This window comes from Eurosta solidaginis, chromosome 1 (assembly GCF_040869045.1).
Source record: "Eurosta solidaginis isolate ZX-2024a chromosome 1, ASM4086904v1, whole genome shotgun sequence".
NCBI lineage: Eukaryota > Metazoa > Arthropoda > Insecta > Diptera > Tephritidae > Eurosta > Eurosta solidaginis.
Window position 1 is genome coordinate 220,076,967 of NC_090319.1, and position 26,617 is coordinate 220,103,583.

Consider the following 26,617-nt stretch of genomic DNA (forward strand, 5'->3'; position numbering starts at 1 on the left):
CTTAGCGCCTTCTTTAGGTTTGACATTTCAGCCATAAGCCGCTCTTCAGAACTTTTCAGTCGATCTGCAATCTCGTCAATGATGGCCGTTCTCTGCATCTCCAATTTGTCTTCAATAAGCTCAATCCAAGATGAAGGTAACGAGCTCTATTTTAAAGCAGATCTGCCGACTGCACTGATGATACATTGCTGATGATAAGTGGGAACAATATTACTGAAATATATGCTAAGCTACAAGAAGATCTTAACAGCGTATATGGTTGGTTATGCGTAAACAGACTAAAAGTGAATGTCAATAAAACGAAATTTATGGTTATATCTAGACGCAATTTTCAAAACAATGAGCTACAAAACTTAAATATAAATAACGAACTAATTGAAAAAGTCAGCATTATAAAATACTTGGGAATAAAAATAGATGATAAGCTGAATTTCAACGAGCACGTGGATTATACGGTAGGAAAAATAGCGAAAAAGTTATATTTTACACAACGAACCTGCAAATATTTAAATAGAAGGTATAAAATCATCGTCTACAGATCTATAATCGAACCTAATTTTATTTATTGCCCAACTATATTTTTCATCTTGCGAGATAGTCAGATATACAAGCTACAAAAGCAACAGAACCGCGCTATGAGATTCATTCTCAAAAAACGGTATGACACACCTATCAGAGACATGCTATGCTCTCTTAATTGGCTTAGCATTAGACAGCAACTTTTTTATTATACCATAAAATTTATTAAAAACATAATAGAAGGAACTTTGCCTGCGTATTTGAGGACTAATATAAAATATGTAAAAGATGTGCACTCTGTAAATACTCGTAATAAAAATGATTTTAATCTGCCGGCTTATAAAACTGAAGCAGACAAATGTAATCTGTATTATAAAGGTCTTAAATCATATAATGAACTACCGATTGATATTAAATCATGTCATTCCAATAAATTTAAACAAAAATTGTACAATTATTGCAGAACACTACCAATTTTGTGCTGGACAGGCGGACTTCCATAGCATCGATAGAAGTGCAGCGAAACTATACTGCTGTGTAGCGCCAAGACTTCCAAGCTCTTGTGCGCATACAAAAAAGGTTGCCGAAGCACATACTGAAACGCATCACTCGATTAACTCAGTGCATCGCCGTGCAGATGTTGCCTTCGCGCTTTACTAACATGCGTAAAATGCCTACATACTACATAATCGCAACGCTTTGTTCGCATGATCTGGAAGTCTCCCATCCATAGTACTCCAAGGTAGGACATAGATGTAACTATTCTAGATTGCATAGTCCAGAAGACAATTATAAACATGTAAAATAGATTTAAGTTAGGCTTAGGAAAGCCGTAATAAATAAATACATTACATTACTCGCATTTGGGAGTAAATACCACTTGGCGGGAAGCTCTAGTATCGGGCATCTTTGATAAATTTGTTGTTTGTTATATTGTTGTTGTTTGTTATATTGTTTGCAATTAGGAAAAATTAAATAATTATACACAAAGAGCAGAATAGATTCGTATCGAGTGATTGAGTAAAAACAATTAAAATCAATACGCAAAGCCCACAAACGCCAAAAAAGCAAGTACAATGACAACATAGATAACTAAATAGACAATAACTGCAGCGCACCAACAAACACGTCTACTCGCGTTAAAGACACATACTTATCTTTTTTTATATATAAAAGGATCGTGATACGAGCAATTAAAAAGTGGCAGTGCAGTTACATACAGTAGTATAGTGACCACCCACAAAAGAACACAATTAAAAAGTGGCAGTGCAGTTACATACAGTAGTATAGTGAACACCCACAAAAGAAAACAACTAAAAAGTGGCAGTGCAGTGACACAGTAGTATAGTGACCACTCACAAAAGAACACAACTAAAAAGTGGCAGTGCAGTGACATAGAGTCCTATAGTGACCACCCACAAAAGAACCCAACTAAAAGAGTGGCAGTGCAGTGAGTACAACAGCAGTGTATTAGCCACCATCCACAAACGTACGGCAGCAAGATTAGAGCCAGGGGGCAGATTGAACAAGACGCCAGAAGAGATATGGCACAGGACCAAACTCAAATTCCACCAGTAAACCTGGTGGAAGAGCTCGCCGAACAGCAAATAGAGCAGCTTAGAAATGCCTATATTGAGTTGCAACAATAACACCAACAACGACAGCAACCTCAAAGACAGACAGCGGACCAACACCGAATTTATAGACTATTTAAAAGCATTAACCAACTTCCTATATTCACTGGCCAAGGCGATGTAACAGTGAATTCATTATTCTGCAGTACGGAATATTTACTATCAACAATCAACGATGAAGAACTGAAGAAGGAGGCAGTAAGGACAATTTTTTATAAAACTGTTCAAGGCGAAGCAAAAAATGTCATCATTAACTTACCTCAACCGGACAACTGGGGGATGATAAAGGACACATTAAAAATGAGGTTCAAACCCGACACGGAGCCGCATGAAATATACCGAAAATTAACTAACCTGCGGGTAAATACGGTGTGTGAACTAGCGGTAGAATTACGAAACAGGCCACCCTACCAATATTCAAACCAAAATAAAGACAATATGTCTTACCAAAGAAGGCAAGGACCTTCAAATAATCCCCAAGTCTCGGAAAATTCAGGCCAACTTCACAGGTCCCCAAAGGTAGGAAAACCTAGGCCAAATTCCGGCCAAAATCGCTGGAATCAACCTAGGCAAGACCGAGAGGAACCTATGGAAGTAGACAACCTAGAGAAGGTCCAAAGAAAACAAGAAAAAATAAAAGAGGAATTAAATAATTGTGAATGTTCCTATAATCAAGTAAAAAGAGAAGAAGAACTAAATAATTGTGAATGTTATTATAGTCAAGTTGATCAAAATGAAGAGTAAAATTTTTTCGAGGGACCAGCTCGGACTGTCTTCCCACCATAACGCTTACGTTTCGAAGCAAAAAATATAATGCTCTCATTGATACAGGAGCTAGCATAAGTTTAATCGATAGCAATGTGAATGATTTCGAAAAAATTTTACTCAAAAAGCCAATAGCATTTAGCACAATAAATAAAAATTATTTAATCAAGTATGAAGTGCTAACAGAAGCACCTAAGGAATTTAATCTACCAGTATTTACGAAAATTAAATGGAAAGTATCTTCACTACGAGGAAGAAAATATAAGTTTATAATAGGCATAGACCTACTCAATTGCTTTAATACCACAATAAATTTGATAGATGGATGTATAACACTGAATGAAAAAATAACTTATTTTAAGAGTCATCCATATAATAATCTTGAAATTCACGCGCTAGAAGCAAATGAATTCGACTGGAGCAGGATAAAACTCGACCATCTAAACAAAGAAGAAAAGGAGGAGGTAAGAAAAATAATAAGAAGGTTTAAAAGTCTATTTTTTAAGGAAGGTGATCAGTTGACAAGTACGATGAAGGTTGTACATGAAATCAGGACGACGACAGACGAACAAATTAACAGCAAACTTTACAGATACCCCCCACAACATGAGGCAGAGGTGAGAAAACAAATTAAAGAATTGGAAGAATATGGAATTATTGGGAAAAGCCGATCACGATACTGTAGCCCATTAATCGTTGTATCTAAAAAGATATATAATTCTGGAGAGCGAAAGTATAGAATCGTTATAGACTACAGAAAATTGAACGAAGTGACCATAGACGATAAATATCCACTTCCAAACATAGAATCAATTTTAGATAAGCTAGGAAAAGCTCAATATTTTACAACTTTGGACTTAGCCAAAAGTTACCATCAAATTTTAATCAGGGAGCGAGATAGGGAAAAGACGGCATTCGCCACACCACATGGCCTATATGAATTTATAAGAATGCCATTCGGACTAAAAAACGCACCAGCGACATTCCAAAGATTAATGTATGAAACGCTACGTGATTTTATTAATAAAACATGTGTGGTGTATCTTGACGACATTTTAATCTTTAGTACATCCCTTCAAGAGCATGTTAAAACAATTACGGAAATATTCAAAGTTTTAGAAAAAGCTAACCTAAAGGTTCTAATCGACAAATGTAATTTTATGAAAAAGGAGACAGAATTCTTAGGGCATATCTTAAGGGAGGAAGGACTGAAACCAAATCCCGAAAAATTTAACGTAATTGAGGCATTAAAATTGCCCAGAACAGAAAAACAAATAAAAAGTTTTTTAGGCATTACAGGTTATTACCGAAAATTCATAAAGGATTACGCGAAGATAGCCCAACCTATAACAAATTACCTAAAAAAGAATGTAAAAATTAACTTAAAGGATCCAACATATGTAGAGGCATTTGAAAAATTAAAAATATTAATTAGTACCCATCCTGTTTTGAGATACCCCAACTTCGACAAACCCTTCACATTGACAACTGGCCTTCGAATTATGCACTTGGTGCCGTGCTATCGCAAGAAGGACACCCGGTGTGTTTTATTTCTAGGACGCTGAATAACCACGAAAGAAATTATTCTGCGACGGACAAAGAATTTTTGGCTATTCTATGGAGCGTCAACTACTTAAGACCATATTTTTACGGAAAAAAGTTTACACGATTTTTACAGACCACCAACCCATTAAATTCCTTCATAGTAAATACAGAGGTAAAGACATGTCACCAAGACATCAAAGATGGCTGTTAAAGTTAGGAGAATACGATTTCAATATTTAATATTTAAAAGGAAAGAAAAACCAAGTGGCAGATTTTCTGAGTAGATTAGAAACGACGGAAGAAGAAAAAGAATATAAAGATATTAATAATAAAAATGCTATTTTAGACCAAAATAATTTACAAGCAAGTATAGATGAAGCAAATAATATAGAAGATATTGAAACAATTGCAACAGTACATTCAGCAGAAGAAAACCTACAGAAACATTTCTTTATTAAAGAAGAAATAGTAAATAAATATAAAACGCAGATAATTTTAACTAACAACAAAATTAAAGAGTTTAAATCACTACACGGTAAAGTAATCATTTTTATAGCAGAAAGTGATTTTGACAGACAAGGGGAAATATTTCGAAATTATATTACATTATAGGTATATATTCAGAAATTTCCGATCCTAACTACAATATTGTACAAAAAAATCTTATTTCTATGTTTTCAAACGACACAAATATAAAATTTTATAAGTGTACAATGAGGGTGCAAGACATTGAAACAGAAGTAGAAGCTGTAAACCAAATTTCATTGTCTCACGTAAGGGAAAGTCTTCACTCAGGCATTCAGCAAGCGTACAACCAAATTAAAAATAAAATTTATTATCATAAACTGTTGGAACTAATTCAAATAGTTATAAACCAATGTGATATATGCCAGGAAGTGAAATACGACAGAAACCCAATTAAGCCCAAGTTCGTGTTATCAGAAACTCCCACTTACGTTACAAAAGGTCATAGTTTTCTAACAGTTATAGATCAATTTTCTAAATTTGGAGCAGCGTATCCTCTAAATGATAGAAACCATGTCAGGATTATCGAACAACTTGAAGACCACTTTGCCAAATTTGGGAAGCCAAAGAAAATAGTGGCGGACAATGAATTTAAGGCTTTTAGGGTCAAGGAATTTTTAGATAATGAAAATATAGAAATCCATTTGACAAAGCCCAACAGTCATACAGGACATTCTGATATTGAAAGATTTCACAGCACTATAGCAGAAAAATTTAGAATTTTATACAAACTAAATAGGGACCTAACAATAAAACAGCTAATGCATAAAGCAATCAGAAACTACAATGATAGATATCACTCCACGATAAAATGTACACCCAATGAGGCACAAAGGAACAAAGTAGATCAGGATTTTGTAATAAAAAATTTATCGACTACTAAAAAGAAAAAATTTAATAAATTAAACAGAAAAAGAGAAGGTTATGTTGAAAGAAGGAAAGAAGGCTTTATAAAAAACTACAAGGCAGTTAGACACAAGGAGCAACCTAGATTTAAGAAAAATAAATTAGATAATGTTCACCCATGCAACATTAAACGACCTAGTAAATTTGCAGATGTTGTTGATCCTGACGCTATTGACGACGGTATGGATACGCCAGACTAATACACTCATACAGGTGACAGAAATACTGGATCGGACAGGGTTCGTAGACATTCAGGCAACAGAGGAACAAATAGTTAAAGACGTTGAGATAGTAATACACATGATAAATTCAAATAAAATAGAAGACATATTAAATTCAATGACTGACAATGTAGTTATGATGAAATCCAATTTTAAAGACTTCAAATAGAATTATTAGACGTTAAGAATAAACTATTAACGTTAACACCCAGAAGAAATAGAGCGAGGCGTGGTTAATTAAAGCCGTAGGTAGTTTATCTAAATGGATATTTGGTACCATGGATGAGGAAGATAGACGAAATATAGAAAATCATCTTCTTCAGTCAGACGATAAAATCAGTAAGCAAATACAGGTAAACGACTATTTTGAAAACATATTTGCACAATTACACGAAACAATAAGTAGCGATGGGAACAAAATAGAGGACCAATTTAATTATATAAGTAAACGGATCGATGAAGAATATGAGAGAAATCTGTATTTAGAGCAATTAACTAAAATTCAATTGCTAAAAAGCAGGATAGAACAAATTCAGGATAACGTAGTCGCTTCGAAGTATAATATATTGCACCCTAGTATTTTGACAAGTGAAGATATAATAAAGTATGACATTGTCTTCAAAATTTTAGAAATAAGGTTTTTCAATTAAAAGAAAATTTGTCTAAGCGGGGTCGCCCCTCGGCAGTGTTTGGCAAGCGCTCCGAGTGTATTTGTGCCATGAAAAGCTCTCAGTGAAAACTCATCTGCCTTGCAGATGCCGTTCGGAGTCGGCATAAAGCATGTAGGTCCCGTCCGGCCAATTTGTACGCAAAATCAAGAGGAGCACGACGCAAATTGGAAGAGAAGCTCGGCCTTAGATCTCTTCGGAGGTTATCGCGCCTTACATTTATTTTTTTTTATTTATTGACTTCAAAAAATTAAAGGATATGCAGTTAGGTACAGCCTATTTTAATAAAACATATTAAATATTTGCAATTAAAATCCCCAAGACATTTATAAGCGTTAAAATTAGATATATTATCCCAATACCCAACAAAGATTTTAATGAGATAGACTCTAACATAGAAAAATTGTTCGAGTATGATAATAAATTAATGAAATTTGAAGAAAATAAACAGCTCAAGTATATGAAACCAAGTTCCAATTGCATAATAAAATCCTCCTGCCAACTTATAAAAAATAGGAATTAGAAAAAATAGAACTAAATATGGATACAATAATTGTAAAAAATGCAAAAAATCTGGTAATAAATCAAACATGTACTAAAGATGAAATTATTGTAAACGAAAATAATTTAATAAGATACAACAACTGTTCAATAAAAATAAATGATTATTTCTGAAACTCTATTGAAAAAATACAAGAAAAAAATGCCACTGTAAAACATGAAAAAAATCAAAACTTTTCAAAAAAGGTTACTTTTAATGAAATAGTAGAGGAAATCCAAACAATTGTAAAACCAATTTTTAGTCTGAAATATCACAGTAATTTATCTTATGCATGCAATTTTTTGATTCTGATTGTTGTAATAATTCTTATATGCGTTGTTGTATTTAAACATAAAAATATTAAAATTAAATTAAGCAGTAGAATCCAGGAGAATTCTAATCTAAAAGGGGGAGTAGTTATGTATAATGCCAAGAACCCCCCAATTACCAATAATTCGTCAACTTATGTAAGTGCAGACTCAGCACAAGACGATATCGACAAATTCATATTAAGCATAACAAAATAAATAAAAGTAACTTCCGGCCCAATATAAAATTATAGTCATTGCAAAATTTAAGTAAACAATTCAGGTTAATTAGTAGTAAGCATTTTCACCATTGTATTAAATAAACAATTCAAGTTAATTAGTAGTAAGCATTTTCACCATTGTACATTTACGTTTTCTTTTAATTTAGAATAAAGAAAAGAATTCAGTTTGGTTTTGGAGTCTCTCGACTTAAAGTCTAGTTTCGGTTGTTAATTTATTTAAGCTTTTTAATTTTTTGAAAAATCCGCTTGCCACGAACACGACGAAATTCGCGCGACTTATTGTAAAAATGTAAATGATCTTAGAAAAAAGTTCTTAACCAAGGATTTATACCTTTCATAAAAAAAAACACAATTTTAGCGTTATAAGGACATTCTAACTAATTCCTTAACATACAGAAAACCAACTTATACGTAATGAAACGGATCCAAATTCCTCAAATTCAAAGTCCAGGCCTTCGAATCGAAATAGAAAGTATAAAGACGTGAATTTTTGTAAACAATAGTCTTCGTTGTTTTTACTTAACGCATGCGATAATAGTTTTTAGATCACAACCCACTTGAAGTTCTGAAAAAATACACGTGAGACAAGTAGTATGAAAAAGGCGATTCTAGCCCAAATGGTGCAAGGAAAAGTATATACACACATACACACACATATATGCTAGGTGTCGCATCCGTTCTTCCGGTTTGTGTTCTGGCTGATCTCACCTCTGGCTGATCTCACCGCAAGGTGTCGCATTCGTTCTTCCGGTTTGTGTTCTGGCTAACTTCCGCTAGGTGGTGTGTTCTGGCAGATCTTCCGCTAAGTGGCGCATAAGAAACAGCTTAGTGGTGTATAAGAAAAAGCTTAGAGATTTTTACCTTTAGCAGTTCTTTGCCGTAAACATGACAGCATATAAATATATATATATATATCAACAAACCGCAAAATACATACCGACACATACACACCCATCCATATACATACATCTAGATAAGGGCTACTTGTCTCAATGTATATAAGTTGGACATCTTTTGAGTAAAAAAAAATGAGGACCGTTAAATGGGGGGCCCTACATTTTTAAAGGGCCGCAAATTTTTAAATGTCCCCTCATATTTCTAATGAGTCCTAGACTTCACCCCAGCCGTTTTAAAGAGTCCCATAGATTTCTAATTTAGCGACTTCTCACTAAAACCGCAAATAAATATGAAGACTAAACATTTTGTTTATCTTCTTATTAGTTTGTAAGTTTGTGTACCTGCATTTAGGCGCATAAGTTCTAGCTGATGTATAAGAAAAAGCTTCGAATTGTTTGTTTTGTGTTCTGACTGCAAGAAAAAAAGAGCTTAGAAGTTCATCAGTGCAGGAGAGTATCGAGCTCAGATTTTAAATGGGGGGACTCCAAATTTTTAAAGGGTCCATATTTCTAAAGTATATAAGTGTGGCGAAATATAAAAATTCTGTCTGTGCTTAACGTATAAAAAGCCTACCATTACAAAGATATTTCTTTATTAATTTTCATAATGTATGCGACAGTAGATATTCAAGGCTTTAAAGAATACGATAATAGATTTATTGTAAAGGAAATAGCTGTGGTCCTCAACAATGAAGCATTCCATTGTTTCCACATAAAAGCTCCATTTGAATTTTCGGATCTGAGTAAGGAAAATCAACGACAAGCTAGTTGGTTAATGTTACACCACCATAATTTATTATGGTCCTATGGAAGCGATAGTTTTAAATCTGTAAAAAACTATTTGATGTCAACATTGAAGAACATAAAAGTTTATTTTAAAAATATATTTTTATTTGCCTTCAAATATTATAATTTATTAAATTTTAATGAGCTCGAGGCAGTTTAAAAAATTGAAACACAGTTTAAATTTTTATATTTCAATTTTATTTGGTCGATATTTCGATCTCATTCTGAGATCATCCTCAGGAACTGTGGACAAAAACAACAATTAGTTAACATGTAAACAATTTTCAAACCCTAAACATAATAACACTTACACAATTGAATATGTTTTACCGACTAACAAGATGTACGAAAAAAGAAAGCGTAGAAGTCAAATAAATATGAAAATATAAACAATTTAAAACACCGTAAGTATAAACAAAAATCTACAAAAACAACAATACATAGGATGACGAACAAAAAGACATAATCATTTGCATTAACACACAAATGTACATATGTACATATATATTTGTCATCCCACTGCATTTGTTGTGTTGAGCTGCAATTCTAACTAGAACAGTGTTGTTGTCTTAAAACTAAGTCGCGGTAAACGCGCGCCAGCTGATCAGTGTCTATTTTATAATTCATTTTCGTGTCATTAGGGGTGTTCGTTATGTGCAGCATTTCTAAAGTATATCTTTTGCCGTAATTTTTCTCCTCGTGTAAAATGGATACATTATCGAAATCGGGATAATGTCCGGTATCTTTGCAATGTGATGACAATGCCGTCTTATTGTCCGAAAAACTGCTTCTTAATTTCACATTTGACCTGTGAGCGGAAATCCTTGTCTTGAGTTTCATTTTTGTTGTCCCCACATATACCTTTTTGCATAAGTGGGACCCGTCACCATTACACGGAATCCTGTAAACTACATCAGACTTCTCTTGTTTGGGAATTCTATCCTTTGTATTGCTGTAGAGTTTTCTTAGCGTGTGTTTATAAGTTGACGCGATCTGATATTTTATTCTTTCCGTTATTCCTGGAACATGAACTACTGATTTGTATATTTTTCCCTCTCCTTTGGCTATGTTGGTTCTCTCCTTATTTTCGGTAAAGTATGTTCGAAGTAATTGCTTTATGGTTGTCATAGGGAAGTCATTCTTTGTCAAGGTTACTTTTATTTCGTCAATATTCTTTCCGTGAAAAATCGTGTCGCTTATCGAGAGAACTCTTCTAATGAAATTGCTTGCGGTTTTTATAATTGTTTTTTTGTCATGTTTTGAATTAAAATTAATAAGTCTTCCAGATGCCGTGGGCTTTTTATACCAGTCAATCAACAATTTGTTATTCTTTCTGATAATAAGAGTGTCTAAGTAGGGTAGCTCTCCATCTTTTTCCGTTTCTATTGTAAATTGAATTGATTTATTGAAGTTGTTAAGATCGTTGAGCATCTTGTCGACATCTTGTGTCCTAACAATCGCGAACAAGTCGTCAACGTACTTAGTTAATAAGCGCGGTTTGTTGGCAGTTTCCATCATGAATTTGGATAGTAGTTCCTCCATGACTATATCTGCTACGACAGGTGATGCTGGTGATCCCATAGGCATTCCTGACCGTTGCTCATATATTTTTTCATTATATTTAAAGTAACGATTTTCCATTATGCAAAATTTAACTATGTTTAAAAACAGCTCTTGCGTTAACTTTGTATGGTCTTTTAATTCATTCCATTTTGAGGATATTATCTTTAATGCCAAGTCTACTGGAATGCTCGGGAATAAGGACACTACATCAAAAGACACTAGAATCTCATCATCATAGATATAGGTATTATTTATTTTTCGTTTGAATTCAATCGCATCTTTAACATTAAATTTAGACGATTTAGTTATATTTTCCAATATGTTAACAACATATTTGCATAATTCATACGACGGTGAGCAAATAGAGGAACAAATAGGTCGAAGTGGCGCCCCTTCTTTGTGAATTTTAGGCAAACCGTAAATTCTAGGTGGGTTTGCAGTTTTGCTTAAAAGTCGCTGTTTTTCTATTTCATTGATAACACCGTTATCAAGCATTTTTTGAACTAACGCATTGTTCTTCTCTTGTAATTTACTAGTAGGGTCTCGTTTTAACACTCTATATGTTGAAATGTTATTAACAATCGTTTGCATCTTTCTATCATATTCGGCTTTTTCCAACGCTACCGTTACATTACCCTTATCTGCATTTAGAATCAGTATATCTTTATTCTTTTTCAGAAATGTTTTTGTGGCGAGTACCGTTTTGTTTATAAATTTATCCCTAGCAGAAATTTTATTCCTATTAAGATGCTCGTGTATAAGTTTAGTAAAATTACTTCTTCCTATTTCTTGTTTTTCTTTGTCTTCAATAGTGCGTATAACATTCTCCCCGTCTGCTATAAGTTGGAATAAAGGAAACTCTTTATCTTGAATTGGAAGGGCATATTTCGGACCCAGAGATAAGAGCCAACGAATGTCTGTGGGAAAATCTATAGATGAAATATTATGAAACCATTCTGGGACCACCCTAATATTTAAATTTTCTCTTTGTCTACTTTTGAGATTTTCGTATTTCTTAATTTGATTGGTTTTAATCTGCGCCGTTTGTTTGGTCGCTAACAACTCCTCACTTTGAAAAAATTGAGTGGAATGTGTTGCTTCAAGACATTGAGTTATCAGTGCTCTCAATATATTTACCTCTTTTTTGTTGTGTCTTAAAATTTCATGCTTGATGTTGATTAAAAGGTTGATGAGTTTGCTTTTCACATTATTTATAAATGTGGCCACCACTTTGGAAAATTTTTTCGGTATATTGTTGTTGCTGGTATTATTAGTAATTACGTATATTATATTCTTTGTTGCATTATCAATAAAATTAGGAATTAAGCCATCTCTTCTGCACCTTTCCAAAAATTTAGTTGATGTTGTTAGTCTTGTGACTTGTTTCGTAATATGTTGGTAGTGTTTTATGTATTTGTTGGTCTGGGCGTCATAGTTATGCTTGATGTTTTTGTACACTCTGGTTGTACTGTTTTTCTCTCGGTGTGCTCTCCGTTTGAACATTTTAAAAATATATTTTTATTTGCCTTCAAATATTATAATTTATTAAATTTTAATGAGCTCGAGGCAGTTTAAAAAATTGAAACACAGTTTAAATTTTTATATTTCAATTTTATTTGGTCGATATTTCGATCTCATTCTGAGATCATCCTCAGGAACTGTGGACAAAAACAACAATTAGTTAACATGTAAACAATTTTCAAACCCTAAACATAATACCACTTACACAATTGAATATGTTTTACCGACTAACAAGATGTACGAAAAAAGAAAGCGTAGAAGTCAAATAAATATGAAAATATAAACAATTTAAAACACCGTAAGTATAAACAAAAATCTACAAAAACAACAATACATAGGATGACGAACAAAAAGACATAATCATTTGCATTAACACACAAATGTACATATGTACATATATATTTGTCATCCCACTGCATTTGTTGTGTTGAGCTGCAATTCTAACTAGAACAGTGTTGTTGTCTTAAAACTAAGTCGCGGTAAACGCGCGCCAGCTGATCAGTGTCTATTTTATAATTCATTTTCGTGTCATTAGGGGTGTTCGTTATGTGCAGCATTTCTAAAGTATATCTTTTGCCGTAATTTTTCTCCTCGTGTAAAATGGATACATTATCGAAATCGGGATAATGTCCGGTATCTTTGCAATGTGATGACAATGCCGTCTTATTGTCCGAAAAACTGCTTCTTAATTTCACATTTGACCTGTGAGCGGAAATCCTTGTCTTGAGTTTCATTTTTGTTGTCCCCACATATACCTTTTTGCATAAGTGGGACCCGTCACCATTACACGGAATCCTGTAAGCTACATCAGACTTCTCTTGTTTGGGAATTCTATCCTTTGTATTGCTGTAGAGTTTTCTTAGCGTGTGTTTATAAGTTGACGCGATCTGATATTTATCTCTGTCATAGAGCTTTGAAAATTTTATTCTTTCCGTTATTCCTGGAACATGAACTACTGATTTGTATATTTTTCCCTCTCCTTTGGCTATGTTGGTTCTCTCCTTATTTTCGGTAAAGTATGTTCGAAGTAATTGCTTTATGGTTGTCATAGGGAAGTCATTCTTTGTCAACGTTACTTTTATTTCGTCAATATTCTTTCCGTGAAAAATTGTGTCGCTTATCGAGAGAACTCTTCTAATGAAATTGCTTGCGGTGTTTATAATTATTTTTTTGTCATGTTTTGAATTAAAATTAATAAGTCTTCCAGATGCCGTGGGCTTTTTATACCAGTCAATCAACAATTTGTTATTCTTTCTGATAATAAGAGTGTCTAAGTAGGGTAGCTCTCCATCTTTTTCCGTTTCTATTGTAAATTGAATTGATTTATTGAAGTTGTTAAGATCGTTGAGCATCTTGTCGACATCTTGTGTCCTAACAATCGCGAACAAGTCGTCAACGTACTTAGTTAATAAGCGCGGTTTGTTGGCAGTTTCCATCATGAATTTGGATAGTAGTTCCTCCATGACTATATCTGCTACGACAGGTGATGCTGGTGATCCCATAGGCATTCCTGACCGTTGCTCATATATTTTTTCATTATATTTAAAGTAACGATTTTCCATTATGCAAAATTTAACTATGTTTAAAAACAGCTCTTGCGTTAACTTTGTATGGTCTTTTAATTCATTCCATTTTGAGGATATTATCTTTAATGCCAAGTCTACTGGAATGCTCGGGAATAAGGACACTACATCAAAAGACACTAGAATCTCATCATCATAGATATAGGTATTATTTATTTTTCGTTTGAATTCAATCGCATCTTTAACATTAAATTTAGACGATTTAGTTATATTTTCCAATATGTTAACAACATATTTGCATAATTCATACGACGGTGAGCAAATAGAGGAACAAATAGGTCGAAGTGGCGCCCCTTCTTTGTGAATTTTAGGCAAACCGTTAATTCTAGGTGGGTTTGCAGTTTTGCTTAAAAGTCGCTGTTTTTCTATTTCATTGATAACACCGTTATCAAGCATTTTTTGAACTAACGCATTGTTCTTTTGTAATTTACTAGTAGGGTCTCGTTTTAACACTCTATATGTTGAAATGTTATTAACAATCGTTTGCATCTTTCTATCATATTCGGCTTTTTCCAACGCTACCGTTACATTACCCTTATCTCCATTTAGAATCAGTATATCTTTATTCTTTTTCAGAAATGTTTTTGTGGCGAGTACCGTTTTGTTTATAAATTTATCCCTAGCAGAAATTTTATTCCTATTAAGATGCTCGTGTATAAGTTTAGTAAAATTACTTCTTCCTATTTCTTGTTTTTCTTTGTCTTCAATAGTGCGTATAACATTCTCCCCGTCTGCTATAAGTTGGAATAAAGGAAACTCTTTATCTTGAATTGGAAGGGCATATTTCGGACCCAGAGATAAGAGCCAACGAATGTCTGTGGGAAAATCTATAGATGAAATATTATGAAACCATTCTGGGACCACCCTAATATTTAAATTTTCTCTTTGTCTACTTTTGAGATTTTCGTATTTCTTAATTTGATTGGTTTTAATCTGCGCCGTTTGTTTGGTCGCTAACAACTCCTCACTTTGAAAAAATTGAGTGGAATGTGTTGCTTCAAGACATTGAGTTATCAGTGCTCTCAATATATTTACCTCTTTTTTGTTGTGTCTTAAAATTTCATGCTTGATGTTGATTAAGAGGTTGATGAGTTTGCTTTTCACATTATTTATAAATGTGGCCACCACTTTGGAAAATTTTTTCGGTATATTGTTGTTGCTGGTATTATTAGTAATTACGTATATTATATTCTTTGTTGCATTATCAATAAAATTAGGAGTTAAGCCATCTCTTCTGCACCTTTCCAAAAATTTAGTTGATGTTGTTAGTCTTGTGACTTGTTTCGTAATATGTTGGTAGTGTTTTATGTATTTGTTGGTCTGGGCGTCATAGTTATGCTTGATGTTTTTGTACACTCTGGTTGTACTGTTTTTCTCTCGGTGTGCTCTCCGTTTGAACATTTTAAAAATATATTTTTATTTGCCTGCAAATATTATAATTTATTAAATTTTAATGAGCTCGAGGCAGTTTAAAAAATTGAAACACAGTTTAAATTTTTATATTTCAATTTTATTTGGTCGATATTTCGATCTCATTCTGAGATCATCCTCAGGAACTGTGGACAAAAACAACAATTAGTTAACATGTAAACAATTTTCAAACCCTAAACATAATACCACTTACACAATTGAATATGTTTTACCGACTAACAAGATGTACGAAAAAAGAAAGCGTAGAAGTCAAATAAATATGAAAATATAAACAATTTAAAACACCGTAAGTATAAACAAAAATCTACAAAAACAACAATACATAGGATGACGAACAAAAAGACATAATCATTTGCATTAACACACAAATGTACATATGTACATATATATTTGTCATCCCACTGCATTTGTTGTGTTGAGCTGCAATTCTAACTAGAACAGTGTTGTTGTCTTAAAACTAAGTCGCGGTAAACGCGCGCCAGCTGATCAGTGTCTATTTTATAATTCATTTTCGTGTCATTAGGGGTGTTCGTTATGTGCAGCATTTCTAAAGTATATCTTTTGCCGTAATTTTTCTCCTCGTGTAAAATGGATACATTATCGAAATCGGGATAATGTCCGGTATCTTTGCAATGTGATGACAATGCCGTCTTATTGTCCGAAAAACTGCTTCTTAATTTCACATTTGACCTGTGAGCGGAAATCCTTGTCTTGAGTTTCATTTTTGTTGTCCCCACATATACCTTTTTGCATAAGTGGGACCCGTCACCATTACACGGAATCCTGTAAACTACATCAGACTTCTCTTGTTTGGGAATTCTATCCTTTGTATTGCTGTAGAGTTTTCTTAGCGTGTGTTTATAAGTTGACGCGATCTGATATTTATCTCTGTCATAGAGCTTTGAAAATTTTATTCTTTCCGTTATTCCTGGAACATGAACTACTGATTTGTATATTTTTCCCTCTCCTTTGGCTATGTTGGTTCTCTCCTTATTTTCGGTAAAGTATGTTCGAAGTAATTGCTTTATGGTTGTCATAGGGAAGTCATTCTTTGTCAAGGTTACTTTTATTTCGTCAATATTCTTTCCGTGAAAAATCGTGTCGCTTATCGAGAGAACTCTTCTAATGAAATTGCTTGCGGTGTTTATAATTGTTTTTTTGTCATGTTTTGAATTAAAATTAATAAGTCTTCCAGATGCCGTGGGCTTTTTATACCAGTCAATCAACAATTTGTTATTCTTTCTGATAATAAGAGTGTCTAAGTAGGGTAGCTCTCCATCTTTTTCCGTTTCTATTGTAAATTGAATTGATTTATTGAAGTTGTTAAGATCGTTGAGCATCTTGTCGACATCTTGTGTCCTAACAATCGCGAACAAGTCGTCAACGTACTTAGTTAATAAGCGCGGTTTGTTGGCAGTTTCCATCATGAATTTGGATAGTAGTTCCTCCATGACTATATCTGCTACGACAGGTGATGCTGGTGATCCCATAGGCATTCCTGACCGTTGCTCATATATTTTTTCATTATATTTAAAGTAACGATTTTCCATTATGCAAAATTTAACTATGTTTAAAAACAGCTCTTGCGTTAACTTTGTATGGTCTTTTAATTCATTCCATTTTGAGGATATTATCTTTAATGCCAAGTCTACTGGAATGCTCGGGAATAAGGACACTACATCAAAAGACACTAGAATCTCATCATCATAGATATAGGTATTATTTATTTTTCGTTTGAATTCAATCGCATCTTTAACATTAAATTTAGACGATTTAGTTATATTTTCCAATATGTTAACAACATATTTGCATAATTCATACGACGGTGAGCAAATAGAGGAACAAATAGGTCGAAGTGGCGCCCCTTCTTTGTGAATTTTAGGCAAACCGTAAATTCTAGGTGGGTTTGCAGTTTTGCTTAAAAGTCGCTGTTTTTCTATTTCATTGATAACACCGTTATCAAGCATTTTTTGAACTAACGCATTGTTCTTCTCTTGTAATTTACTAGTAGGGTCTCGTTTTAACACTCTATATGTTGAAATGTTATTAACAATCGTTTGCATCTTTCTATCATATTCGGCTTTTTCCAACGCTACCGTTACATTACCCTTATCTGCATTTAGAATCAGTATATCTTTATTCTTTTTCAGAAATGTTTTTGTGGCGAGTACCGTTTTGTTTATAAATTTATCCCTAGCAGAAATTTTATTCCTATTAAGATGCTCGTGTATAAGTTTAGTAAAATTACTTCTTCCTATTTCTTGTTTTTCTTTGTCTTCAATAGTGCGTATAACATTCTCCCCGTCTGCTATAAGTTGGAATAAAGGAAACTCTTTATCTTGAATTGGAAGGGCATATTTCGGACCCAGAGATAAGAGCCAACGAATGTCTGTGGGAAAATCTATAGATGAAATATTATGAAACCATTCTGGGACCACCCTAATATTTAAATTTTCTCTTTGTCTACTTTTGAGATTTTCGTATTTCTTAATTTGATTGGTTTTAATCTGCGCCGTTTGTTTGGTCGCTAACAACTCCTCACTTTGAAAAAATTGAGTGGAATGTGTTGCTTCAAGACATTGAGTTATCAGTGCTCTCAATATATTTACCTCTTTTTTGTTGTGTCTTAAAATTTCATGCTTGATGTTGATTAAAAGGTTGATGAGTTTGCTTTTCACATTATTTATAAATGTGGCCACCACTTTGGAAAATTTTTTCGGTATATTGTTGTTGCTGGTATTATTAGTAATTACGTATATTATATTCTTTGTTGCATTATCAATAAAATTAGGAATTAAGCCATCTCTTCTGCACCTTTCCAAAAATTTAGTTGATGTTGTTAGTCTTGTGACTTGTTTCGTAATATGTTGGTAGTGTTTTATGTATTTGTTGGTCTGGGCGTCATAGTTATGCTTGATGTTTTTGTACACTCTGGTTGTACTGTTTTTCTCTCGGTGTGCTCTCCGTTTGAACATTTTAAAAATATATTTTTATTTGCCTTCAAATATTATAATTTATTAAATTTTAATGAGCTCGAGGCAGTTTAAAAAATTGAAACACAGTTTAAATTTTTATATTTCAATTTTATTTGGTCGATATTTCGATCTCATTCTGAGATCATCCTCAGGAACTGTGGACAAAAACAACAATTAGTTAACATGTAAACAATTTTCAAACCCTAAACATAATACCACTTACACAATTGAATATGTTTTACCGACTAACAAGATGTACGAAAAAAGAAAGCGTAGAAGTCAAATAAATATGAAAATATAAACAATTTAAAACACCGTAAGTATAAACAAAAATCTACAAAAACAACAATACATAGGATGACGAACAAAAAGACATAATCATTTGCATTAACACACAAATGTACATATGTACATATATATTTGTCATCCCACTGCATTTGTTGTGTTGAGCTGCAATTCTAACTAGAACAGTGTTGTTGTCTTAAAACTAAGTCGCGGTAAACGCGCGCCAGCTGATCAGTGTCTATTTTATAATTCATTTTCGTGTCATTAGGGGTGTTCGTTATGTGCAGCATTTCTAAAGTATATCTTTTGCCGTAATTTTTCTCCTCGTGTAAAATGGATACATTATCGAAATCGGGATAATGTCCGGTATCTTTGCAATGTGATGACAATGCCGTCTTATTGTCCGAAAAACTGCTTCTTAATTTCACATTTGACCTGTGAGCGGAAATCCTTGTCTTGAGTTTCATTTTTGTTGTCCCCACATATACCTTTTTGCATAAGTGGGACCCGTCACCATTACACGGAATCCTGTAAGCTACATCAGACTTCTCTTGTTTGGGAATTCTATCCTTTGTATTGCTGTAGAGTTTTCTTAGCGTGTGTTTATAAGTTGACGCGATCTGATATTTATCTCTGTCATAGAGCTTTGAAAATTTTATTCTTTCCGTTATTCCTGGAACATGAACTACTGATTTGTATATTTTTCCCTCTCCTTTGGCTATGTTGGTTCTCTCCTTATTTTCGGTAAAGTATGTTCGAAGTAATTGCTTTATGGTTGTCATAGGGAAGTCATTCTTTGTCAACGTTACTTTTATTTCGTCAATATTCTTTCCGTGAAAAATTGTGTCGCTTATCGAGAGAACTCTTCTAATGAAATTGCTTGCGGTGTTTATAATTATTTTTTTGTCATGTTTTGAATTAAAATTAATAAGTCTTCCAGATGCCGTGGGCTTTTTATACCAGTCAATCAACAATTTGTTATTCTTTCTGATAATAAGAGTGTCTAAGTAGGGTAGCTCTCCATCTTTTTCCGTTTCTATTGTAAATTGAATTGATTTATTGAAGTTGTTAAGATCGTTGAGCATCTTGTCGACATCTTGTGTCCTAACAATCGCGAACAAGTCGTCAACGTACTTAGTTAATAAGCGCGGTTTGTTGGCAGTTTCCATCATGAATTTGGATAGTAGTTCCTCCATGACTATATCTGCTACGACAGGTGATGCTGGTGATCCCATAGGCATTCCTGACCGTTGCTCATATATTTTTTCATTATATTTAAAGTAACGATTTTCCATTATGCAAAATTTAACTATGTTTAAAAACAGCTCTTGCGTTAACTTTGTATGGTCTTTTAATTCATTCCATTTTGAGGATATTATCTTTAATGCCAAGTCTACTGGAATGCTCGGGAATAAGGACACTACATCAAAAGACACTAGAATCTCATCATCATAGATATAGGTATTATTTATTTTTCGTTTGAATTCAATCGCATCTTTAACATTAAATTTAGACGATTTAGTTATATTTTCCAATATGTTAACAACATATTTGCATAATTCATACGACGGTGAGCAAATAGAGGAACAAATAGGTCGAAGTGGCGCCCCTTCTTTGTGAATTTTAGGCAAACCGTAAATTCTAGGTGGGTTTGCAGTTTTGCTTAAAAGTCGCTGTTTTTCTATTTCATTGATAACACCGTTATCAAGCATTTTTTGAACTAACGCATTGTTCTTTTGTAATTTACTAGTAGGGTCTCGTTTTAACACTCTATATGTTGAAATGTTATTAACAATCGTTTGCATCTTTCTATCATATTCGGCTTTTTCCAACGCTACCGTTACATTACCCTTATCTCCATTTAGAATCAGTATATCTTTATTCTTTTTCAGAAATGTTTTTGTGGCGAGTACCGTTTTGTTTATAAATTTATCCCTAGCAGAAATTTTATTCCTATTAAGATGCTCGTGTATAAGTTTAGTAAAATTACTTCTTCCTATTTCTTGTTTTTCTTTGTCTTCAATAGTGCGTATAACATTCTCCCCGTCTGCTATAAGTTGGAATAAAGGAAACTCTTTATCTTGAATTGGAAGGGCATATTTCGGACCCAGAGATAAGAGCCAACGAATGTCTGTGGGAAAATCTATAGATGAAATATTATGAAACCATTCTGGGACCACCCTAATATTTAAATTTTCTCTTTGTCTACTTTTGAGATTTTCGTATTTCTTAATTTGATTGGTTTTAATCTGCGCCGTTTGTTTGGTCGCTAACAACTCCTCACTTTGAAAAAATTGAGTGGAATGTGTTGCTTCAAGACATTGAGTTATCAGTGCTCTCAATATATTTACCTCTTTTTTGTTGTGTCTTAAAATTTCATGCTTGATGTTGATTAAGAGGTTGATGAGTTTGCTTTTCACATTATTTATAAATGTGGCCACCACTTTGGAAAATTTTTTCGGTATATTGTTGTTGCTGGTATTATTAGTAATTACGTATATTATATTCTTTGTTGCATTATCAATAAAATTAGGAGTTAAGCCATCTCTTCTGCACCTTTCCAAAAATTTAGTTGATGTTGTTAGTCTTGTGACTTGTTTCGTAATATGTTGGTAGTGTTTTATGTATTTGTTGGTCTGGGCGTCATAGTTATGCTTGATGTTTTTGTACACTCTGGTTGTACTGTTTTTCTCTCGGTGTGCTCTCCGTTTGAACATTTTAAAAATATATTTTTATTTGCCTTCAAATATTATAATTTATTAAATTTTAATGAGCTCGAGGCAGTTTAAAAAATTGAAACACAGTTTAAATTTTTATATTTCAATTTTATTTGGTCGATATTTCGATCTCATTCTGAGATCATCCTCAGGAACTGTGGACAAAAACAACAATTAGTTAACATGTAAACAATTTTCAAACCCTAAACATAATACCACTTACACAATTGAATATGTTTTACCGACTAACAAGATGTACGAAAAAAGAAAGCGTAGAAGTCAAATAAATATGAAAATATAAACAATTTAAAACACCGTAAGTATAAACAAAAATCTACAAAAACAACAATACATAGGATGACGAACAAAAAGACATAATCATTTGCATTAACACACAAATGTACATATGTACATATATATTTGTCATCCCACTGCATTTGTTGTGTTGAGCTGCAATTCTAACTAGAACAGTGTTGTTGTCTTAAAACTAAGTCGCGGTAAACGCGCGCCAGCTGATCAGTGTCTATTTTATAATTCATTTTCGTGTCATTAGGGGTGTTCGTTATGTGCAGCATTTCTAAAGTATATCTTTTGCCGTAATTTTTCTCCTCGTGTAAAATGGATACATTATCGAAATCGGGATAATGTCCGGTATCTTTGCAATGTGATGACAATGCCGTCTTATTGTCCGAAAAACTGCTTCTTAATTTCACATTTGACCTGTGAGCGGAAATCCTTGTCTTGAGTTTCATTTTTGTTGTCCCCACATATACCTTTTTGCATAAGTGGGACCCGTCACCATTACACGGAATCCTGTAAACTACATCAGACTTCTCTTGTTTGGGAATTCTATCCTTTGTATTGCTGTAGAGTTTTCTTAGCGTGTGTTTATAAGTTGACGCGATCTGATATTTATCTCTGTCATAGAGCTTTGAAAATTTTATTCTTTCCGTTATTCCTGGAACATGAACTACTGATTTGTATATTTTTCCCTCTCCTTTGGCTATGTTGGTTCTCTCCTTATTTTCGGTAAAGTATGTTCGAAGTAATTGCTTTATGGTTGTCATAGGGAAGTCATTCTTTGTCAAGGTTACTTTTATTTCGTCAATATTCTTTCCGTGAAAAATCGTGTCGCTTATCGAGAGAACTCTTCTAATGAAATTGCTTGCGGTGTTTATAATTGTTTTTTTGTCATGTTTTGAATTAAAATTAATAAGTCTTCCAGATGCCGTGGGCTTTTTATACCAGTCAATCAACAATTTGTTATTCTTTCTGATAATAAGAGTGTCTAAGTAGGGTAGCTCTCCATCTTTTTCCGTTTCTATTGTAAATTGAATTGATTTATTGAAGTTGTTAAGATCGTTGAGCATCTTGTCGACATCTTGTGTCCTAACAATCGCGAACAAGTCGTCAACGTACTTAGTTAATAAGCGCGGTTTGTTGGCAGTTTCCATCATGAATTTGGATAGTAGTTCCTCCATGACTATATCTGCTACGACAGGTGATGCTGGTGATCCCATAGGCATTCCTGACCGTTGCTCATATATTTTTTCATTATATTTAAAGTAACGATTTTCCATTATGCAAAATTTAACTATGTTTAAAAACAGCTCTTGCGTTAACTTTGTATGGTCTTTTAATTCATTCCATTTTGAGGATATTATCTTTAATGCCAAGTCTACTGGAATGCTCGGGAATAAGGACACTACATCAAAAGACACTAGAATCTCATCATCATAGATATAGGTATTATTTATTTTTCGTTTGAATTCAATCGCATCTTTAACATTAAATTTAGACGATTTAGTTATATTTTCCAATATGTTAACAACATATTTGCATAATTCATACGACGGTGAGCAAATAGAGGAACAAATAGGTCGAAGTGGCGCCCCTTCTTTGTGAATTTTAGGCAAACCGTAAATTCTAGGTGGGTTTGCAGTTTTGCTTAAAAGTCGCTGTTTTTCTATTTCATTGATAACACCGTTATCAAGCATTTTTTGAACTAACGCATTGTTCTTCTCTTGTAATTTACTAGTAGGGTCTCGTTTTAACACTCTATATGTTGAAATGTTATTAACAATCGTTTGCATCTTTCTATCATATTCGGCTTTTTCCAACGCTACCGTTACATTACCCTTATCTGCATTTAGAATCAGTATATCTTTATTCTTTTTCAGAAATGTTTTTGTGGCGAGTACCGTTTTGTTTATAAATTTATCCCTAGCAGAAATTTTATTCCTATTAAGATGCTCGTGTATAAGTTTAGTAAAATTACTTCTTCCTATTTCTTGTTTTTCTTTGTCTTCAATAGTGCGTATAACATTCTCCCCGTCTGCTATAAGTTGGAATAAAGGAAACTCTTTATCTTGAATTGGAAGGGCATATTTCGGACCCAGAGATAAGAGCCAACGAATGTCTGTGGGAAAATCTATAGATGAAATATTATGAAACCATTCTGGGACCACCCTAATATTTAAATTTTCTCTTTGTCTACTTTTGAGATTTTCGTATTTCTTAATTTGATTGGTTTTAATCTGCGCCGTTTGTTTGGTCGCTAACAACTCCTCACTTTGAAAAAATTGAGTGGAATGTGTTGCTTCAAGACATTGAGTTATCAGTGCTCTCAATATATTTACCTCTTTTTTGTTGTGTCTTAAAATTTCATGCTTGATGTTGATTAAAAGGTTAATGAGTTTGCTTTTCACATTATTTATAAATGTGGCCACCACTTTGGAAAATTTTTTCGGTATATTGTTGTTGCTGGTATTATTAGTAATTACGTATATTATATTCTTTGTTGCATTATCAATAAAATTAGGAGTTAAGCCATCTCTTCTGCACCTTTCCAAAAATTTAGTTGATGTTGTTAGTCTTGTGACTTGTTTCGTAATATGTTGGTAGTGTTTTATGTATTTGTTGGTCTGGGCGTCATAGTTATGCTTGATGTTTTTGTACACTCTGGTTGTACTGTTTTTCTCTCGGTGTGCTCTCCGTTTGAACATTTTAAAAATATATTTTTATTTGCCTTCAAATATTATAATTTATTAAATTTTAATGAGCTCGAGGCAGTTTAAAAAATTGAAACACAGTTTAAATTTTTATATTTCAATTTTATTTGGTCGATATTTCGATCTCATTCTGAGATCATCCTCAGGAACTGTGGACAAAAACAACAATTAGTTAACATGTAAACAATTTTCAAACCCTAAACATAATACCACTTACACAATTGAATATGTTTTACCGACTAACAAGATGTACGAAAAAAGAAAGCGTAGAAGGCAAATAAATATGAAAATATAAACAATTTAAAACACCGTAAGTATAAACAAAAATCTACAAAAACAACAATACATAGGATGACGAACAAAAAGACATACTCATTTGCATTAACACACAAATGTACATATGTACATATATATTTGTCATCCCACTGCATTTGTTGTGTTGAGCTGCAATTCTAACTAGAACAGTGTTGTTGTCTTAAAACTAAGTCGCGGTAAACGCGCGCCAGCTGATCAGTGTCTATTTTATAATTCATTTTCGTGTCATTAGGGGTGTTCGTTATGTGCAGCATTTCTAAAGTATATCTTTTGCCGTAATTTTTCTCCTCGTGTAAAATGGATACATTATCGAAATCGGGATAATGTCCGGTATCTTTGCAATGTGATGACAATGCCGTCTTATTGTCCGAAAAACTGCTTCTTAATTTCACATTTGACCTGTGAGCGGAAATCCTTGTCTTGAGTTTCATTTTTGTTGTCCCCACATATACCTTTTTGCATAAGTGGGACCCGTCACCATTACACGGAATCCTGTAAACTACATCAGACTTCTCTTGTTTGGGAATTCTATCCTTTGTATTGCTGTAGAGTTTTCTTAGCGTGTGTTTATAAGTTGACGCGATCTGATATTTATCTCTGTCATAGAGCTTTGAAAATTTTATTCTTTCCGTTATTCCTGGAACATGAACTACTGATTTGTATATTTTTCCCTCTCCTTTGGCTATGTTGGTTCTCTCCTTATTTTCGGTAAAGTATGTTCGAAGTAATTGCTTTATGGTTGTCATAGGGAAGTCATTCTTTGTCAACGTTACTTTTATTTCGTCAATATTCTTTCCGTGAAAAATCGTGTCGCTTATCGAGAGAACTCTTCTAATGAAATTGCTTGCGGTGTTTATAATTGTTTTTTTGTCATGTTTTGAATTAAAATTAATAAGTCTTCCAGATGCCGTGGGCTTTTTATACCAGTCAATCAACAATTTGTTATTCTTTCTGATAATAAGAGTGTCTAAGTAGGGTAGCTCTCCATCTTTTTCCGTTTCTATTGTAAATTGAATTGATTTATTGAAGTTGTTAAGATCGTTGAGCATCTTGTCGACATCTTGTGTCCTAACAATCGCGAACAAGTCGTCAACGTACTTAGTTAATAAGCGCGGTTTGTTGGCAGTTTCCATCATGAATTTGGATAGTAGTTCCTCCATGACTATATCTGCTACGACAGGTGATGCTGGTGATCCCATAGACATTCCTGACCATTGCTCATATATTTTTTCATTATATTTAAAGTAACGATTTTCCATTATGCAAAATTTAACTATGTTTAAAAACAGCTCTTGCGTTAACTTTGTATGGTCTTTTAATTCATTCCATTTTGAGGATATTATCTTTAATGCCAAGTCTACTGGAATGCTCGGGAATAAGGACACTACATCAAAAGACACTAGAATCTCATCATCATAGATATAGGTATTATTTATTTTTCGTTTGAATTCAATCGCATCTTTAACATTAAATTTAGACGATTTAGTTATATTTTCCAATATGTTAACAACATATTTGCATAATTCATTCGACGGTGAGCAAATAGAGGAACAAATAGGTCGAAGTGGCGCCCCTTCTTTGTGAATTTTAGGCAAACATTTATAAATAATGTGAAAAGCAAACTCATCAACCTTTTAATCAACATCAAGCATGAAATTTT

At 33.3% G+C, this 26,617-nt stretch overlaps 2 protein-coding genes and 2 long non-coding RNA genes across 10 annotated transcripts in view; 1 reads left to right on the plus strand and 3 right to left on the minus strand.

The window, feature by feature from the left end:
- LOC137237025 (eukaryotic translation initiation factor 4B-like) overlaps positions 1-26,617 on the plus strand; it is a 401,195-nt gene that overhangs the window by 226,288 nt on the left and 148,290 nt on the right. The window lies entirely within an intron of this gene.
- Positions 12,710-13,435, minus strand: LOC137237019 (uncharacterized). The gene is made up of 2 exons (XR_010948753.1): positions 12,846-13,435; positions 12,710-12,777 (listed from the first exon to the last, which is right to left on the minus strand). It is a non-coding gene; the product is annotated as an uncharacterized lncRNA (long non-coding RNA).
- On the minus strand, positions 18,717-19,442 carry LOC137237020 (uncharacterized). The gene is made up of 2 exons (XR_010948754.1): positions 18,853-19,442; positions 18,717-18,784 (listed from the first exon to the last, which is right to left on the minus strand). It is a non-coding gene; the product is annotated as an uncharacterized lncRNA (long non-coding RNA).
- Positions 21,719-24,903, minus strand: LOC137237021 (uncharacterized). 2 transcript variants are annotated; one of them, XR_010948755.1, is made up of 2 exons: positions 21,855-24,903; positions 21,719-21,786 (listed from the first exon to the last, which is right to left on the minus strand). XR_010948755.1 is itself a non-coding variant. In XM_067760159.1 (2 exons), the coding sequence occupies exon 2, from the start codon at positions 24,634-24,636 to the stop codon at positions 22,090-22,092; it is 2,547 nt and encodes an 848-aa protein (XP_067616260.1). In that variant the 5' UTR covers positions 24,637-24,791; positions 24,860-24,902; the 3' UTR covers positions 21,719-22,089. The 2 variants fall into 2 exon arrangements, 1 of the variants encoding a protein (XP_067616260.1); XM_067760159.1 differs by having other exon boundaries at positions 21,719-24,791; positions 24,860-24,902.

Coding starts and splice junctions, on each gene's coding strand:
- LOC137237021 (XM_067760159.1), bottom strand. CDS start 24,636: ATGTTCAAACGGAGAGCACACCGAGAGAAAAACAGTACAACCAGAGTG.